We start from the raw sequence: 19,205 nt of genomic DNA on the forward strand, positions 1-19,205 counted from the left end.
TACCGCAGGGCCGGACCGTTGGTGACGGTAGAAACGACACAAGAAAGAACAAGCACTATAGCAGAGGCGCTGAAAGGCGCAACGCAGCCAGCAAACACGCACATGTGCAGCAAGACACCCAGACGCAGCTACGCGTGCCGTCAAGCCTGCGCCTATCTCGTCTGACCCGCCGATCATCAGCACACGCGCAAGCAGTTCGCACGCGCCGTCGAGTGGATCGAACAGAAAAAGATGCACAGACATCGAAAGAAGGGCGGCGACGGGCAGTCCAGAGACGCACAGATGCGATGCGGCTGCCTTGCGCAACCCCCCTCCCCTGCCCTGTCTTTTCAGAAGTCTGCAAAAGAGGGCGATGTAGAGAGTCAGACGAGCTGAGAGAAAGGCATGCGAGAACGGCGACAGCGCTGGGCGCTTCGTACGGCAGCAGGCTTGTGCTTCTGGCGACGACTCCGAGTCTTGCGCTACTCCCACATCTCAGAGTTCCCGCTCCATCCCCCTTCCCGGGCGCGGGGACCTCAAGATGGAACAGTGAGCCTTGCGTGTAGGGGCAAACACACAAGACATGCAGAAGAACGCGAGGAAACCACACGTCATACACAGCGAGCACGCAGCACTGGTGTGCAGGAAAGACAGATGCAGGGCACAGCCAAAGAACGGAAATAGGGAGAGATGAAGACGGCAACAGAAGGGGCCGAGCCTTCACTGACTACGGTAATCGCAGCAGTGCAACGTTTCACCTCAAGCGCGCAGAGAGGGGGAGAGAGGGAGAGGGAAAAGAAAAAAAAACACTCAGTGAAGAGCGCATCGATGCTGTGCACATGGGGAACAGAGCGTGTGAAAGGCATAGGGAGAGACGAACAAAACAGAACAAGGACTATGGAAGCCACAATGAGGAAGCGGGCGACCACAGAACGTGCGACAACAACGACAGAAAAACAAAACGAAAGGATGAGGGATGCGCAAGGAAGAACAACAACAAAAAGAAAAGAACAACGTAAAGAATCATGAATCCTTTTTTTCCTTCGTTTCCACGTTCTACTCCATCGAGATCGGCGTGCGGCGAGCAAACGAGAAACACAGTCGCGTTGCTGGAGGACGCTTCACCCCGAGATGGACTAATCGTGCATGACCGCGGCGTCACGCACGTTAAAACGTCGCACTGATCATTCTATTCTGCGTCGAACTGTCGTTGCACGCTGGCCGGCCGCGTTGTCTACTTCGCTGGCCATGCCATCGACACAGAAGTGTACACCGGCATATAGAGATCAACAGACAGGGAGGGAGTAAACAAGAAACACACATGGGGATCAGAGCGTCAGAACGAAAGGCGGTTGCGGCGCGCCATGCAGCTTAAATGATCAAGTCAGAGACCAAGCGACTAGCACAGCCGTGACGAAAAGGAACATCTCACGCTTCCCCCTCGAACAAAGACAGCAAAAAAACAAACAAACAAAAAAAAAGCACCAACTGGAAGAACTGAAGGGCACAGTAACACACATAAACAGAGAGATAGGGCGGGAGGGAGGCTCGGCGACGTATGTGCACAGGGACATGCACATACAAACGCGAATAAGGAAGACGACGACGCACCGTTGCCTCCCTTTGCCCGTACGCCGTCATGAAGAACGACGCGTGCACGAGGTAAAGCGAGCACAACAACAACAACGAAAAAAAAAAGGATGGCGATGGAGGGACACAATACAACAGCGAAGGCGATGATCTTGGAAACACACAGGCCAAATAAATAAGCACATAGCAGAGAACACAGTAGGCGTCCGCACGCTAAAACGGCATACAGAAAGCCCGCAGGGCTGCTTGCACGAAGCAGCACATACCTTTCTCCGGGTGCGGACACCACTCGAGAAGAAAAAGCGTCGTTTTCCACGGTTTACGGCGCGCATTACAGCTTTTCACGTGGGAGTGCATCTACAACTGCGCGCCTGCTCAATCTGTCGACGTGGCATTGAGGGGAAAACAAGCTTAGTGCATCGAGGCACACCTGCTACGTTGGCCTCAGCACCTCAGTTTAGTCGCTCTCGCGAATCAGACGCCTACCCATTACGTGTGATGGGAGCTCTGCTTGGCCGACGATGGGTACTAGTGGTGCTTCTTGCCTTTGTCCCTGGCAGAGGACGATGCGAACGCCTGGCGCGTATTCTTGTCCTTGGAGGAGGACGGGGAAGACGGGCACTTGTTCTTGTGCCTTGAGGACGAGCGCTTTTCTGCGGAGGCGGGGCGGCTGGAGGAGCCGCCGTTGATGATACCACTAGAGTTCTGCCGCTTCAGCTCGCTGTTCTTCTGGCGAATCTCGCGGCTGCGGTGCGTCGTTGAGGCGGAGGCACTGTCGCTCGGGTTCATGCTGGCCGTGGAGCTCTTCTTTTCGAGGGAAGTGGCCGACGACTTGCGCTGCAGCGCCGGTGTGACTGCCTTCGAAGCGTTGCCAGGGGCGGGAGCGCCAGCAGCAGGCGCGGCCTTCGCGTCACTCGCGTTAGTTGCACCCGAAGACGGCGATGGCTGCTGGTACATGCTGCTGGCGTTGTTTGCGTCGTACATGGAGTAGCCGACAGCGCTGGAGCCATTCTCGTTGAGGCCGCCGCCCGTGAATGCCGGGGCATAGGCGCTGGGGTTGCCACCGTACACGCTGCTGACATTGTACATTGTATCGTGCGCCGCGGCGGGACCATTGGCATCATTCATGGACGGCGTCGTGCTGTAGAGGCCTTTCGGCGCGTGGGTGGAGGAGGTTCCCAGCGGAGATGGCACACCATCAAGACCAAGGCCGCGACTGGCAGCAGTGGTAGACGGAGACTGGCTGTTCGCATCGCCTTTGATCGTCGGATTGACCGCCCATTGAGGAGAGGTGGACGCGTTGCCCGCGCGGGCCGCTGGAGGCTGGACAGTCGAGCTCGGTATGGTATCAGGCAAACTCACAGGTCCAGTGGGCCCCGGTAAGCTGCCCACGCTTTGCTGCTGCTGTTGCGGGGAGGCCCACTGCCCGTCCCCACAGGGTGGCATGCCGCCCATGGCCTGCATCTGCATCATCTCCATCTCCTGCATCTGCCTCATGAGCATCTGCTCTTCTTCCATGCGGAGGATCATGCCCATATCATGTACGGCGCCACGCTGCATGTGGTAGCCCGCCATGCGCTGCATGTGATCCTCGGCGGGGCGGAACATTGCAGAACGAGGGGGGGCTGAATGCGTGTAGAATAAAATAAGGGTGTGGGTGCGTTGGCACCAAAAATCGGCTGTGAACGTGTATTATGAAGAGAAGGCACCCGAAGGCAAAGGGCGCGGGGGAGGAGACAACGACCGGCGCACAGACGGACGCAGGTGCCAGCACACTTGAGATGTGCGGAGTAAGGGATCGATAAAAGAAAAAGGAGATGAGGCAGACGCGTGCGCGCAGAAAGAGAGACAGAGAAAGAGGGCGTCGATGGAGAACGAGCGTTTCAGGAGTGTTGAGAACACGACGAAGGGCTGAAGGGCGAAGCAGAGGAAACACGTATGAAGCGCACTTTTGATTTTGTTCGAGCACGCCCATTTCGCTGGCATACAACACGGGTTCACCCTCCACTCTACACCCCCACCCGGCCCGCCACAGGCCCCCATCGGCGTGGTGCGAAGCATCCGTAGACACACGCGTTACAGCCATGTGCCAACTCAGCCATCTGAGAGCACGACCCCCTGCCTCGAGCTCTGCACACCCCCGCTGAGTAGGTCGCCTCACAGCCGCGCCCACTGTGCTGGCCGCCACCTGGCGCATCCCCCCTCGGGGTGGCTCAGCCTCCCTCCACCAGCAGGCAGTGTGAGGGACGGGTGAGACGCGCTGGAGCCAAGTCGGTACTTTGCCTATTATATAAACGGGGCACATACGTCTTCACTGTCGCAGACCGCTACGACGCAACGCCACCCAGGCCCTGACCGCCGACATCAGCAGCGGTAGATTGCTCTGGCCTCCCCTACGGCGTAGGCACTAGGCCATGCGACCGGCAGAAGTGGCTCGACATTTTGCAGGGATAGAGGGGTGGGTGGGCTGACTGGCCGCCCCACGCAGAGAGTGGGCGCAGTGGACGCTGAGATAGCACGCACGGAGGTGCGCCCTCGCCGTGTGGGTCATAGAAGGTAACACAAATAAAAAAAAAGAAGAAGGGCACCACACAGAGTCACGTGGAGAAAGTGCAGCAGACAAAAAGAGAACAGGAGGGTGGAGTGGTGGTGGTGGTGGACGTGCGAACATCGGGGGGGGTGGCCCACACGCTGTGGTTTCAGTGCCGTCCTCTTTCTGTTTGGCTGATTGATTGTGCTCTCTCGCTTTGCTGGACACGCGCGCGCACACACACACACACGAGAGAGAGAGACGAGATGGCGAGAATGTGAGACACACGTGCCGAGCACACGCATAGGCGAGAAGCAAGAGAAGAGAACGGAAACAAGCAACAGGACCTTCCCACATAGACGGGAGAGGGGGAAGGGGGGGGGGACGAAGAAAGAGGGGGAGAGAGGAAAGACAGATAGAGGAGGGCACCGCTGAAAATCCAAAAGTGGTGTAACACACACATACACATACACACGTGTACAAGACGCAACAAGAGAGGGTGGCAGCAGTGCAATGTGGAAGGAGGGCACAGACGGAATGGGACGGGGGGGGGACAAAAAAAGATGAGCACAGGCCCACACAGGCACACATACACATGCATACACAAGCGCATACACGCCAACAGAATTGTTTCGACATGGCATGCACATAAACGCACCACAACGCAACCCCCCAAAGCAGACAACAACAAAAATGGCAAAGTCGCGCATGCGCTGCTGCAGCGCTTCACGTTATACAAGTGAACAAATAAGAGAGCAAATACAGGGACGAGCGTGAACACATGGTGGCAACCCCACTTCGCCCCTTGACAGATATGGGACAGTGACTCACTTTATGGTCTTCTTGGGCCGGTCGTACAGGTACAAGGGATCAAGCGTGGCGCTCGAGTCGCTTGCACGGCCACTCTGAAGAGCCTCTTTCACTTTAGCCTTGATCTTGGCGCGATACCACTTCTGCAAACTCGGAAGTCGCGGCTCTTTGATATCCGACGGCACCGGTATTAGTGGCCGCATCAGACGCTCTCGAATCGACGACCATCGCCACTGATGCCCATTCTTGACGCCTTTCGAGGACTGCGGTGGCGAGGGACTCTTCTCGGGACTGCTGAGGGATTGAGATTCAACAGAGTTGACCATCTCGACTGCGTCCTCGTCATCCTCCTCGAAGTCGCTCACGGAGGTCGAGCGGAGGCTCTCATTTTCTGAGCAAGATGTGTCAGTCGATGATGCGGTCGTCAACGAAGTCAGTGCTTCAGTTGAGCTTGGCCACTCGCTGACCATCGGCTTTCCGTGCTCGTTGCTTTCGAAGTCGGCACTCACGGTAGACTCTTCCGCCGCGACGGCAGGCTTAGGTTTTAGATGTCCGGTGGAGGCAAAACGCCGCAGGAGAGTCAGCATTGCATACCTTCCCCTCTCCCTGATCGAGTTGTGAGCCTCGCGCGATGGTAGTGCGCGCGCTGCGGCATGCTGACCTCCGTAGAGTGAGGTGCGTGAGAAACCCTCCACGGAGAGAGGTGAGGGCGCAGCAAACACGCTTACAGTGATTGGGGTAGAGGGGTTCACGTACTCGTAGTCTGCATACGCGGCGTCCCTCGGCAACGACAGCACATTCTCTGGTGTGCCTTTCGGGACAACAGTTGACTGCTGCGACTGTGGTGTCGCCTTGTCGTCTATGTGTGGTGGCTGCGGTTTCCAAATGGCGCTGCTCTCCATGCCCTCTTCGTAGTTGTCCAACGGACTGATAGATCGCACATCACCTGCGGCCGACGATGGCTGTCCTCCGTAGAAGTAACGGTCCATGAGGCATTCCATTTCAGAGAGCTGCACCTCTCGGTGGATCGGCTCCTTGCCGGCCACCGCATCGTGCATAGGTAGAAGGCTCATGTCGCAGCTGTTGTCCTCTCTGCTCGTCGGTGTGAGTATGTTTAGTGACGGCATGCAGTAGATGCTGTACGAGCCTTGCGTGAGGTCCGAGGCGATTCGGCTCGCCTTATCGTCTTCCACCACAGCCGCTTGCGTGCGCGGTATTCTTGCGGTGCTCTCGCCTTTGATGCGGGGAGGATGCTTCAGCGGCTTTCGAGCCGTCGGCGCGGTAGGGGTCGCCTCATCCCTGCCGTTCCCCTGTGAGGCCGTCCCCTCTGCCTTGTCAGTCTGGTACTCTGGGATAATGCGTCGGTAAGAGGCATGCGTGGGACCATAGGGCCCATCCGATGCCACTGTTTGCATCGACCGGGCTTCCAACGCTGCCAATAACGACTGCGGCGGACGGGGCGCAGAGGCTGCTGTGCTCTTGGACATCACAGCTGGTGGCTGCTTCGGGGTCGATGGCGCTGCTTTGGCAGTTGCCTCAGAACCTCCACCCAGCGAGTGCTCTACGTGTGTGGCTTCGGACATCGGCAGCTGATGCACCATCCGCGACACCGCCGCTGCATCCCCGATGTCTCCGTGCATCACGAAGCGCAAGGCGGGATCGCTGTTATTGCTCGGTGGGCGGTGAGCAGCGGGCGGAGAGAACAAGTGACGGTGTGCCACCGCCGCTGCAGACGACACTCGAGGACAGAAAGTGCAACAGTGCTCCTGCTTGGCGCTCTCCGCGCCCTTCTCGTCGCCTTGGGAGTTGACTGAAGAGGCTGGTAGATGTTGCTTCAGCTCCGTCGGAGACTGCCGTGGGGTGTGCGGCGACTTGTAGTCAAAGTCGAAGAGCGGCGGCAAGGCATGAAGAAGGCCGCTACTCTTCCGCAGAATCGACGGCTGCGGTAGTTGCAGCCACAGCGCCGCAGCCGTCGAGAACTGCACGAGGTCGCCGTCATTCACGTCTTCGGCCGGTGCGTCTGTGAAGCACACGGAGCAGTCGCTGCGAGAGCGACTGCTCCTATGCAGGGTGGTGCTCTCCGAAGTGGAGGAGAGACGGCTATCTGTGCTTTCCGACACCGAGGAGAGCGGTGGCCGACTCAGTGACGACCCGTCAACGGTGCCAGGCCCGTAGCCGCCTCTCTTGCGGCGATTTGGATTTGGATAGAGCACTGGGGGACCGACTTGGATGCCAGCGGCGTTCACCGGGATGGCGTACCGCTGCTTGTTGTGTAGCACGACGAAAAGAGTAGTCGGTGCCGTGTCCATTGTGAGATCCACGTAGAACGTCGCCTGCGTGCAGGGAGGAGGAGGTAGTTAGACACGGAAAAAAAAGGAAACACACCGAAACGCAGCAGCAGCAAGCAGCGTCTCATCAGAGGCATGCACAGCCCTCCCACCCACGAAAGACAAACCAAAGACGCTCCCTCGGACACAAACCACAAAGCAAAATCGGCCACACCAACCACGGCAGCGACAACAACAACAACAGCAACGAATAGAGCAAAACAAAAAAAAAGCTGCAAAGGCACGCCCACGCCCACGCACAAAAAACAAAAAAGACACGCGCACTGGAGCGATGGCTCACACGTGGCCGCCAAAACGAGGCGCAGGCAAACCGCAGACAAAAAAGCGCGAGAGGGAGGAGAGGAGGGAGGGGGAAGGAGGGAAGGGTGGACGACGACTAAGCCAACGAACCAGACTTGTCAGCAAAACAAAAACAAAAGAGGGACAGGAAAGCACGGGAATATTCGGCACAGAACGATGTCTGCGGAAGACCGGTGTACACTCGCGAGCCGAAGATGGGCGGGGGGGAGTGGGTGGGCAGAAAGGGGAGAACGAAGCGACGCATACTCAACGAGAAACGCACACAAGCCAGTGCAAAGAGCCAAGGGAGAGAGAGAGTGGTAAAGAATGAGGCGCGCACACACGCAGACAGCGTCCTCGGTCGCATGCGCGGAAGGTGTTCTCGTTATGGGCCAGTGAAAGCGCGAGGGGTGAGACCAGCAGTGTGTGTGTGTCGGAGGATGGGAGGGGGAAGAGTAAGGCGAAAGAGAGAGAAGAGGAAGACGATGGGGGAGGGACGGAGGAGGTCGGCAGCAGAAAGGGTCCGGCTGAGGGAGGGCAAGACGGAGTAGTGCAGATGGGGGAAAGATGGGAGGGGCGTAAGCGAAAGGAGCAAGAAAGAGGAAAGAAGAATAAATATGCGCGCACACACACACGCACACACGCAACCCACCGCAGGCTGATGACAACGCCGCTGCCGCGTTAAAGACACTCCAGGTGAGAAAGAAAGTGCGCCAATGCAGGGAAACCGCAGACGCTACCAGGGAATAGAGGGCGCGAAGGCTTGCAGGAGGCACGTGAGGGAAGCGCCGGTGCACCGCTCCACGCCTCCGGCTGGGCGTCGCAAGGAGCTGCAGGAATGTTATGAGATGACTTGATCAGGTAACCGAAAGACAGAAAGTAGCCAACGAAAAAGGGTAAGTAAAACGGGGAAGACAAAAAGCAAACAGACGTTGCGTGGCTGGGCAGCTGGAGGCGTTGCTTGTAGGTGTTGCTCGCGCCTCCTCCGCGTTTGTGAAACGTCTCGCGTAAAGTCGAGGGCTAGCGGTAGCGACCTGAGGCGCGCCTCAGTTTCCTTCGACAATGGAGAAGAAAAAAAAAAACGTATGCGCCACTCAAGTGCAGCAGAATAGGATGTGAAGAGCTGAGCAAGATGCCCGGGCGGAGAGGAGAGTGGCGGTTGAATGGAACACGGAGATGCGCAGGGGGAGACAACACCCTCCCCTCTCCCTCAAGCAAACACAAATATGTCGGTAGAATAAAAGAAAGATACGAGGAGAGCGTCGAGGGAGGGTATTGGCGCCGCAGAGCGCACCTTTCACTGCAGAGATGCATATGTGCGTGGGCGCGTGTTGTCAGAGAGAGGCGAGAGGAGCGAAAACAGGGAGGCTGAGCAAGTGTTGAGAGCGTTTCTGTTGCCTTTCAGCAGCAAAACAAGCGTGGGGCTGTTGCGCATTCATGTTCAACGTCATTTTGAGCGCTGGAAACTGCTGCATTCTAGTGCTCACGTTGACAGTGAAGTGACGAAGTGCTCGGCCACAGCATCAGCAACGTGAAGGGGCCTTGTTCACGAACTGTGTCAAGTCAGCGAGCGCGCACAGGTTAGACCCGTGCCGATGCGCAAGAGGTAGACTTGTCCCTGAGAAGGCTGCGCGCACAAGAGGGAGACGATCATGAGAGAGAGAAAGGCAAGAAAACCAGTAATAGAAAAAAAAGCACACGGCAAGAGGGAGTTGTGCAGCGGCGCTCTGCACGGCGCGAGAGCCGATTAGGATTGGCTCGTGCTCCATCCTTTCAGTCAGCCTGCAACACCTGCCTCACCCATTCCCATGTGCGCACACGCAGGGAGAGGGTCAAACCGAGAAAGGGTGAGACGAGAGTGTGATATAAGCGAGGGAGGCTACATGGTTTCCCGAGAAGAAGCGACCACGACCACCGTTGAAGCGACAAACACCCGTGCACCGCCTCATCGGAACTCAAAGATGCCCATTACAGTGCAGTTTGCTGGCAGTTGCAACACCTTCCTCTTCGCAGGATCGCCCGGGTAAGTCGTGGGGGATATCAGATCGTTGCTGTACTTGGGCGGCACTCCTTTGCGGTTCGAGATGGTGATGTGCGGTATGGGGTTCGCGCAGGGGTAGTGTGCGTCGTCGCGGCGCACGGTGATCGCCACTCCGTCCGCATCGGCGACGACAGACTCTAAGGTGAGCGTGACAGACTGACCGAGGAGTTTGGCGAGCGTGACAAATGCCACGGGGTCCATCTCGCCGCCGAAGTACTTTGTCGTGACGTGGAACTCGCGCTGCACCACCTGCCCTGCAGTGAACTCCGGAGGCACCAATGCGAGTAGCTTCTCTACATCCTGTTGTTTCTCTATGCCGATGCAGGCGTAAGTCGGGGCGCGCGGCAAGTTGTGAAGATGCGATTCGTATTGGTGAGCCAAGCTGATCGCCTCGTTCACGTCCTCGTCCGTGACAGGCGGCAGCGTGTGTGTGCCGTTGGCCTGCAGCTTTTCCCATATCATCCGCACCATGTCGCTGAGTGGCGAGGTGACGTCCAGCTCCAGCACCAACTCTGGCGGATCCCTTGGCGTCTCGCAGTCACGCACCGCCTTGCGCACAAACGAGCGCGTGCGCGTCATCTTCTCGTCGCGCTCCTGCTGCGTCAGATTCGGGTCGACACGGATGGACCGGTGCCCGTTCCCGCGGCCGAGCACGCGGGCGATACACACATCGTACAATGCCTTTTCCCCGTCGGGGTGAAACCACGTCACCGTCAAGCTCAGCGGTAGATTGTCGTAGTCGTGGTTCATCTTGGCGTCCAGGTTCATCTTGTCGATTATGAGATGCGTCACCGTCGACTCCGCCTGCGTGGCTTGCCGCAGCAAGGCGAGGAACTTGTCGCGCTTGCCTGCCTCGTCCTGATTCACCCAACGGGGCTGGTACCGTGACGCTTGCAGTAGCACGTAGAGGGCACGGCTCAAGGTGGACTTGCCACACCCTTGCGGCCCCACGAACTTGATCACATCCAGATCGTGCGTGCCGCTGCCCCACTGCACCGGATCGGGTCGGTACTGCCCACACGCATCGCGCAGCTTCGGGTCGGAGTCCATGGCGGTCTGGAACTCCTTCTGGAGAGAGAGCCATTCCTTTCGAAGCTGTAACAATTCGTTGCGCTGCATGTTTGGCGTGAGGCGCCGAGTCATCTGCAGCCAGGCGGCAAAGTGCAGGAGCCAGGGCATGCGGTTCACCTCCCACTCCTTGAGGTGGTCTCGCAGCTCCGGCTGTTGCTGGTCTAGCTTCTTCTTGAGCCACGCCTGGAGGCCATTGCCGTTGAGCTTGTGGTTTGTGACGGCCTCTCGCGTGGCGCGCTCCATGGCGTATGGGTATGACTTTTCCTTCCACAGCCGCACCACCTTTCCACTTGCGTCGGCGCCGTACATGACGCAGCCCTCCAAGTCGATGCGTCGGTTAATCGTGCGAACGCGCTGCACGTACTCGGGTGAGCCGTACATGGCCGGAGCGCTGTAGCGTGAGAAGGCGAGCCCAACACCTGCGCAAAGTGCCTCGGCCTCTGCCACGGGGACACAGAGGCCGTCCTGCCGCGAATGCTGCTGCGCCTCATTTTGCGCATCCGCGGTTTCTTCATGACAGTCACCATCGTCCGGCTCTGGCGCCTTGTTGCTGGAGAGGTCGGTGCGCCCTGTGCAAGCTGCCTCGAAGGCGTGTTTGCTCAGCGTCACTGCGTAGAACCGCAGCTCGTTGGCACCACTGTCGACCATGAGATGTTGACTGTCCGAGAAGATGGCCACGAAGCAGCTCGTCCACATCTTCTTGTACAGCGTCTCATGAAACGCACGCGCCTGCGCCGGTGTTAAAGTGCGGGACGCCGCGGCCCGCGCATCGGCATTGGCAGAGGATGGCGCACATCCACCAACACTACCATCACCACATCTGGACGACGCACCACCGCCTGCGAGCATCGCTTTCCAAAGCCGAGAGATCTTGACCACTTGCGAGAAGCGGCAGCCGAGGCTGCTGTAGTAGTGCAGGCAATCTTCCGAGACGGCGTAGTCGAGCACAATGTGCACATCCTTGCTCCCAATCACCCAGTAACGACGAGAGGTATCCTCCTCATCAGCGGCGTCACAACTCGCTTGCGAAGCCGTCAACTTTTCTCCCCTCTTTGCGGGAGGAACAACGAAAGCAGAGAGGTGTCCGCACTCGCCATTCTCCTCCTCCATGGCAATGACGGTCTGCACAGCGTCCGGGTAACCGTAGGTGCTGTCTTTGCAGCCAAACTTGCGCAGCCCATCGATAGCACCCACGAGTGAGTAGGTGGGGGTACCGTTTGGCCAATCAGACTTTACGTACACCCGCGCATTGCCTCGCGGTAGACGCTCCCACACATCACGGTGTCGGCTGTAGACGACTTCATCGATTCCACTGATGGTGCGCTCCACAACGACAAAGTCGCGCTGAGCAGCAGCAGCAGCAGGCAGAGGGAGACGGAAGAGGCGCCCTTTCTCACGACACCGGCTCACATGGGCGAAGCTCGCATCGAACGCGTTGGGAATGACAATCGACTCGACGTCGTGCTCCGTTTGTTCTCTTTTTCCTCCTGACGTATTCGGGGAGGCGGCCGGCGGCCGGCTGGATGATGAGGGGCCCCGACCACCACCACGACCCTGCCGCCCTCGGCCGCCTCGTCTGCCTTTTCCGCCTCGTCCGCTGCTACCACGGAAAGTATCACGCATGAGCTCTATGCGCGGGTGGAGAAGCGACAGACAAGAAGCAGACGGCCACTAGAGAGATGGTGCCCAATGGTCTGTGTTGTCACTTCATGAGGCGCGAAGGAAATGCGAGGCGGGAAAAAGAAAAAAGGTGTGACAGGGCAGAACCGAAGAAACACGTCTGGGCAGCGTTCAGCGGAGGGGAACGTCTGCAGTTTCACAACGAATGGCAGCGTCATCGTTGCAAAAGACGTCCAGCGACCGCGTGCACAGGCTTGGCACTTTCCTGTGCTACGGGGGCTGCGGCAGGCAAACAACCGTACGAGGCGACGCTGCACAGAAGCAATGTCTCGCAGAAGGCCGCCCACCACTCTGCCGGAAACACGTTGAGCGCATCGTCTCCCGCCAGACAAGTCTTCATGACGGCATCAAAACCGTGGCAATAAGACAGTTCATGATTGCCACTTACTTCTTCGCCGCATTATTCAGAAGCGACGACACCGCGGAACTGCACGCATCAGCGGCACTTCTATTTTCTCTTCGCCCCCAGCGTCCATTTCGCTGGCATACAACATGGGTTCACCCTCCACTCTACACCCCCACCCGGCCCGCCACAGGCCCCCATCGGCGTGGTGCGAAGCATCCGTAGACACACGCGTTACAGCCATGTGCCAACTCAGCCATCTGAGAGCACGACCCCCTGCCTCGAGCTCTGCACACCCCCGCTGAGTAGGTCGCCTCACAGCCGCGCCCACTGTGCTGGCCGCCACCTGGCGCATCCCCCCTCGGGGTGGCTCAGCCTCCCTCCACCAGCAGGCAGTGTGAGGGACGGGTGAGACGCGCTGGAGCCAAGTCGGTACTTTGCCTATTATATAAACGGGGCACATACGTCTTCACTGTCGCAGACCGCTACGACGCAACGCCACCCAGGCCCTGACCGCCGACATCAGCAGCGGTAGATTGCTCTGGCCTCCCCTACGGCGTAGGCACTAGGCCATGCGACCGGCAGAAGTGGCTCGACATTTTGCAGGGATAGAGGGGTGGGTGGGCTGACTGGCCGCCCCACGCAGAGAGTGGGCGCAGTGGACGCTGAGATAGCACGCACGGAGGTGCGCTACCCCCCACGTCCCAAAGGAGGAGGGAGACGTGCACACCGGCGAAAAAAAAACGACGAGCAGAGCGGGCAAAGGGCGCGCTAGCGAAGCGGAAGGAGGAGGGAGGACGAGAGTGCGAATTCGGAATCGGAGCTGGAAAGTGCGCATCTGCGCGCACAGGCCGTCGCAGCCTTGCCGTGGAAGGAGGAGGTGGGGTGAGAAGAGAGGGGGGGCATGGGAAGCAGTCGGAGAACAGACGAAGGAAAACGAGCATAGGAGACAATGAGGAGCAGAGGCACATCTGATGCTGCCAAATATGTCGGGAGAGATCGAGGAGAGGAAGAATAAGGAGGCTGAAAGACAGAGAGGGGGAGCTTGGGGAATGACACAAGCCAGCACTCCAGATACCGGGGAACATGAGAACGAGGCGTGGAAGGGGCCGAAAAGAAAAGAAAAAGGGCAAGCGGCAAATGACTCTTGCACATACAGTCATCCAGAAAAGCGTGTGAGGAAAGTAAGAGCGGTGAGTTCCCCATTGCGAGGACGCACGTGGAGGAGAGACTGGGCACATGCAAACACAATGAGAGGAGCACAACAATCCGAAAGGAGGGGGTGGAGGAGGGAGCAAGCAAGCGACAAAATATATATCTGCATCTAGATAGATGTGCGCGAGGGACAGTGGTGGGAGGCTGAATAGGGAGAAAGCCAGAAAAGAAAAGCGGCCGTCGATCATCTTGTATAATACACACAAATCATCCACTTAAACGCATACAGAGGGAAGGGAGGGAGGGGAGGGAAGGAGGGGAGGGAAGGAGGGGGAGATATGAAGGTAAGCGAGATTGCTTAAACAGGGGGAGGGGGAGGGAGGGGCAGAGGCAGATGCTGCCTTTCTGAAAACAAATAGGTGAGCAGCAACAACAAGAGTAACAACCACAACGACGAGAGGGGGTAGGAAGAGCTACTTGTGAGAAAGGGAGCACTTTAGGTTGCGCTGGAGACAGTAACTATGCAGGCTCAAAGCCATGACGTACACACAGATGCGTAAAAGGGGACACACACACACACGCAGGCGATACAAGGAGGGACATGCACATGAAAAGGAGACCCCATCCAAAAAACAACAACACCGTAGAAAGAGTAGAATTGGATAGGCGTGGCAATGTAAAAAAGGAACAGCGATGAGGGCAAGGGACAGACCACAACAAAATGGCCAGAGAGGTGCGCCATGACGGAGAGAAGAAAAACAGAGGCGAGTAAAGAAATGAATGAAGGCCGTGTGAGAGTGTAGGGCGAATCCGAATCACAGCAAGAGACAAGAAAAAGAGGTTGAGTCTTTCACGCAGCGCAGAAGAGTGCAAGAGAGAGAGAGGCGTGTGCGTGTGTTTGTGTGGGGGATGAAGACCAAACACATACTTGTATTCGTACGCAAAGAAGAAAAAAAAACATAAAGTGCAGCGAAAGGGTGCCGAGAAAATGAGTGCACGTAGAGACCAAAAATGGAGGCCCCGAGACAATGGAGGAGATGGACAGAGAGGAGGAGGGGGAGGGGGGAGGAAAGAAGACAAACAAAGGAAAAAGCGTGAGACAACTCTGCGAAACAAGGAGGGAGAATCAGACGTCGTTTCTCAGTTATTCTACTCCGCGAAGCATCTCCGAGCAACGCCTTCTACATGTGTTGACAGCAGAGAGCACATGCACGCGCCCCCCGCTCCCTCCCCACGTGAGACATTCATGCGTGTGAGCGCCTTCCAGCGCGCATCAAAAATCGCCGCGGTCGAACATGTTTACGGTGTCCGCAGAGACATTAGAGGCCTTGAAGCATGCGAGGGAGAACCCGGGGTCGCTGGCCTGCGGGGAAATGTATGAGAACATGCCGAGAGAGTTTTTCACAGATGAGGCCTCGTGCTGCAGATCCATTTTCGCATGGCGAGTCCTTGGAGGTGGTGTGGCTGAGTTGCCTGCCGCGGTGCAGTCCGAGTCTGTATGAGAGCTCTGGGGATAAGTACCGGATACCCTGCCAGACTTGACTGTGCTCGTTGACGGCGGCAGAGTCCCCTTCTCAGACGTCGCCACAGTGGGAGATCGCGGAAAGAGGAGAGGTGAGCTGCAGTTCGCCACCGGCGGAGCAGCTGTCGGTGACTTGCGACACTGCGGCGATGTCGGCCTCTGGCTGCTGCCTCTCACCTCCTTCCATAAAGAAGGCGGCACCTTCCTCGAAACATCTTCTGTTTTCCGCTTCGAGCTGCTCTTGGGGGCGCTGCTGCTGTTGCCGTTGTTGCTGCCGTTGACGGAGCTCACGTGCCGCAATGGGCTGCCCTGGTCCTTTGGTGATGGAGTGGCTATCAGCGACCCCGCTTGACTGCTGCTGCTGCGCGGATGCTTCTCCGCGCTGCTTTCGAACATGTTTCGCAGCTTTGCCACCATACTGCCCCGCTTCTCTGGGGGAAGCTGAGAGAAGGAAAAGAGGTCGGCGTCGATGCTCAGCGACTGTGTCACGGACCACCTCTCCTTCTCGGCTGCTGTCAAGTACGCCACGGCAGAGGCCGCCTGTGCGACCTGGGCAGGTGGGCCGCTTGCAGGCCCTCGACTGCCAGTGCGCCATGCGCTCAGTTCCAGGGTGGAGTCGCCCGTGGCATCAACGGCGTCGTCCTCGTTTTGTTTGTGTGTCTGGAATAGGCTGGTGTGTCCGCAGCTGCTCGTTCTCGTATTCGGCTTTGCCACTGTTTCCTGGAGGTTCGAATCAGCCTCTAGATGGGCTGCGGCGCTGCCCTTGCCGCCTTCGCCGTCATGCGCACGGCCTCCACCGCTGCTGCCGCCCTTTGTCGAGCCAGATCGCAAGGCTGAGTTGGCACGGTGCTCGGAGGAAGACGCCAGCGGCGAGGGAACAGACCGCTCGCTCTCTTTCCACAAGACTAGACTGTTCAGGTCGACTGGAGACGGTAAGGGCACAGTCCTGCCGCGCGCGCGACGCGTCCGCTCCTGGACATGCGTGAGCTTCGGTGACATTGGCGATGCCCGTGCGGCTTTAGTGGTCGGTGAAGAAGATATGACGACGTTGGGGGCGGTACTGTCATCGTTTGGCAGCAGACCGAAGTTGCTGATAGAGGCGTCGCTCGGCTCTTCCCGTACCCCATCGACTGACTTGCTGCCGCTGTTGAGGCTGAGGGGGCGCCTGGAAACTGTCGTGGGCTGCCCCTGCCGCTCACTCGCTGCTGCGAGAAACCTAGGCGGCTCCATCAGCACGGGAAAGTCTGTCGTGGATGGGAGATCGGCCACGTCCACAGAGCTGGTGCTATCCGCATGATGTTCCGCCGCTTCCTTGCTGTTGCTGGAACGGCTTCCGTTGGCAGCGCGGACATCCGACAGCGGAGATGTCGGTGGGGACGCCACTGGTGATCCCTTTTGGGGCACGGCGGCACTTTGGGCTGCCACGCCTGGTGCAAGGAGGTTTGAGAGGTCAGCCACCGGCGACTCTGAGCGTTGCCGCAGAGGTGCCCGTGCTGCGAATGCAGACGCGAGACTCACAGCACTGGCCAGATCGGAGTCGCTGATCACGACGGACAGGTCACCCACCACGGAGGACGAATTACTGTACTCCGTGTTCCCCGAGCTGGAGCCGCAGTCGTCGCTGCAGCCGCGCTCGCTAATGCTGCGCGTTGAGAAGGGCGAGAAAAGTCCGTCGGATTCAAACTTCGACTCCGCTTCCCGCATCTCATTCCTTGAGCTGACCGCCAGCGACTCTTGCTGCCGACGCCGGACAGGCGGGCGCGGGAAACGCGTGAGGTTGATGCCGTGCGACACTCTAGGTTGTGGCATCGTCGAGCGACGGCTGGGGCTCGAGTAACTGACGCCCTGATAGTCGCCTCGAGACGAGTCCGTGGCGTCGGAAGGCATGCTTGCGTAGCTGGACGGGAATGATTGCCGTTGCGCTGCGGCGTTAAACATGGTGCCCGGCTGCAGCGGCGGGGCCGACGGGAGTTGTGGGGATGACAGACAGCTGCGGGTGCCGTTGACACCGATGGTGGTGACCATGTTTGGAGCTGTGGAGCCCGCGGAGACTAGCAGTGGGCGAGCACTCGTGGGGGCGGCGCCGCTGTTGCTTTTGCTGTTGCCGCTCACGCCGGCCGTCGCTCCGTGGGCGGTGGCGGGATGCAGCGGGAGTCGACTGCTGGAGCGAATTCTCCGGCTCGTCCGCGGGGGCACTTCATCGGAGGAGGACAAAACACGCGCACTGCTGAAAGCGATGTTGTTCGCGGCGACGGGACGGCGGCTGTCACTTATGTCGCTAACAGGTGCACCGAGGCGCCGCGTAGCGTCGTCCTCTGTCGTGGTGGCGCCGAGCAGCGGCGCATGCGAAAGGTCAGAGGCTGCGACGACTGGGTTGACTTCGTGCCTGGCACCCGCCCTTCGTATTGACGTGGCTGTGGATGATGGGACCAGAGGAAAGAGGTGCATATCTGCGAGTCGATTCGAGACCGCACCGCGCAGTGCCTGACTTTGCGGCTGTCGCTGCTGCTTCGGTGAAGGGGGCACTTGCGGCAAGAGAGCGGGAGTGCCATCGCCTTGAGGCACTGGCGTCTGAGCAGTGTTTCGTGGCTTGCTGTGATGCAAAACCCCGTTCTTCGTTCCCATGGCATTGCTGCCGTTGAGGTGCGGCATTCTAGCGCCCGCGCCTGTAGGCAGCCCATGTACGTGCTCGCCATCGTGGGCAGCGCCGTTCGAGTCGGGAGTGGGGCAGCGCGGCTTCGCCTTGAAGCTCTCGAAGGTGCTGCGATCCTTCAGGTGGGACGTTTTGACGCTGTCCTTCTGAAACGGGTTCGTCTCCTCGCCTGGCACGATGATGGTGATGGCAGAGCGGCGACGATGCGCCTTGAACGGCGCACTGATCATGCTCGACTGCCGCTCCATCGCGGACTGCCTGCCGCCGTGCTTGTGTTGTGGAGGGCGCGGAGTGAGACAGAGGTGTGTCTACGCGACTCCTCGAACGCCAGGGAGTACTGCTTAGGCGTGGGATGACGTTGAGAAACGGATGGCACGCCGCACTTCGCCGATGCGTGTTGGTTGAACCACGAAAAAAAAGAGAGAAGGCGAAAAAAAAGAAACGCGCCGCAATGTTGCGCCCTTCAGTGGCAGGAGAAGGAGGAACGGGCAGAGAACGGCAACGGAGAGGGGCCAATGCCACACAGCGCCAGCCCAGTCGAGAATGAAAAAAAAGAAGAACAACAAAAAAAGAAACAATAACAACACCAAACAGGGGAAGGAGCGTGCGCTGGTAAAGGTGGGTGGGCCAGGGTGGGGGGTGGGGAAGAGCAAGAACTACCTAGAGGAGGCGACGACAACAGCAGCAAAGAGCGCAAGTGAGGAGAGGGTGAACGGCAGAGTCCGAAAACAACGTAGCAGATCACTCTGAAGAGGAGCCCGACGCGGAAAAGCCGGAGAGAAACAGCAAAAGGACAAAGCAAGTGAAATCAATGGATGCCTGCACAACAACAGCAACGCACACACACACACACACACACACAGGAGAGAAGGGGGGAGGGAGGGAGGGGAGGGGAGGGGGGGCGAGACGCTGTCCACGGGACCGACGAGAACCAGCGAACGACGACCACGAACAAATAAGGATGGTGCAAAAGAAAACGTCGTAGCGCGAGCGAACAAAGAAGTCGGGGAGTAGCACCAACAACGCGGGCACGGGATTGCGGTGACGATGGTGTGATGGGAAAGGGGGGGGGGTAGGGCAGGGCACGGCAGGGGAATCTACACGGGAACAGAGGCACGGGCGGTCGACCAAGCCAAAGAGACGATCAGAGAGAGAAAGAGTAGAACAATGTGTGGCGGTGCCTCTTACAGCAGCGACGGAGGTA

The 19,205-nt window shown here is 58.5% G+C and overlaps 4 protein-coding genes across 4 annotated transcripts; all 4 read right to left on the bottom strand.

Moving 5' to 3' along the window:
* Positions 1-2,097: 2,097 nt before the first annotated feature.
* Positions 2,098-3,177, bottom strand: LINJ_31_2170 (hypothetical protein, unknown function; the record flags this gene model as incomplete). Its single annotated transcript, XM_001467472.1, has 1 exon — positions 2,098-3,177. One exon carries the CDS (start codon positions 3,175-3,177, stop codon positions 2,098-2,100), a length of 1,080 nt encoding a protein of 359 aa, XP_001467509.1.
* A 1,749-nt stretch (positions 3,178-4,926) lies between these two features.
* Positions 4,927-7,218, bottom strand: LINJ_31_2180 (hypothetical protein, unknown function; the record flags this gene model as incomplete). Its single annotated transcript, XM_001467473.1, has 1 exon — positions 4,927-7,218. The coding sequence occupies one exon, from the start codon at positions 7,216-7,218 to the stop codon at positions 4,927-4,929; it is 2,292 nt and encodes a 763-aa protein (XP_001467510.1).
* A 2,263-nt stretch (positions 7,219-9,481) lies between these two features.
* Positions 9,482-12,271, bottom strand: LINJ_31_2190 (conserved hypothetical protein; the record flags this gene model as incomplete). The annotated part of the gene is made up of 1 exon (XM_001467474.1): positions 9,482-12,271. The coding sequence occupies one exon, from the start codon at positions 12,269-12,271 to the stop codon at positions 9,482-9,484; it is 2,790 nt and encodes a 929-aa protein (XP_001467511.1).
* A 2,828-nt stretch (positions 12,272-15,099) lies between these two features.
* LINJ_31_2200 (hypothetical protein, unknown function) lies at positions 15,100-18,249 on the bottom strand (the record flags this gene model as incomplete). The annotated part of the gene is made up of 1 exon (XM_001467475.1): positions 15,100-18,249. One exon carries the CDS (start codon positions 18,247-18,249, stop codon positions 15,100-15,102), a length of 3,150 nt encoding a protein of 1,049 aa, XP_001467512.1.
* Between the last annotated feature and the right edge of the window lie 956 nt (positions 18,250-19,205).

This window comes from Leishmania infantum, chromosome 31 (genome assembly GCF_000002875.2).
Source record: "Leishmania infantum JPCM5 genome chromosome 31".
NCBI classification, from domain to species: domain Eukaryota; phylum Euglenozoa; class Kinetoplastea; order Trypanosomatida; family Trypanosomatidae; genus Leishmania; species Leishmania infantum.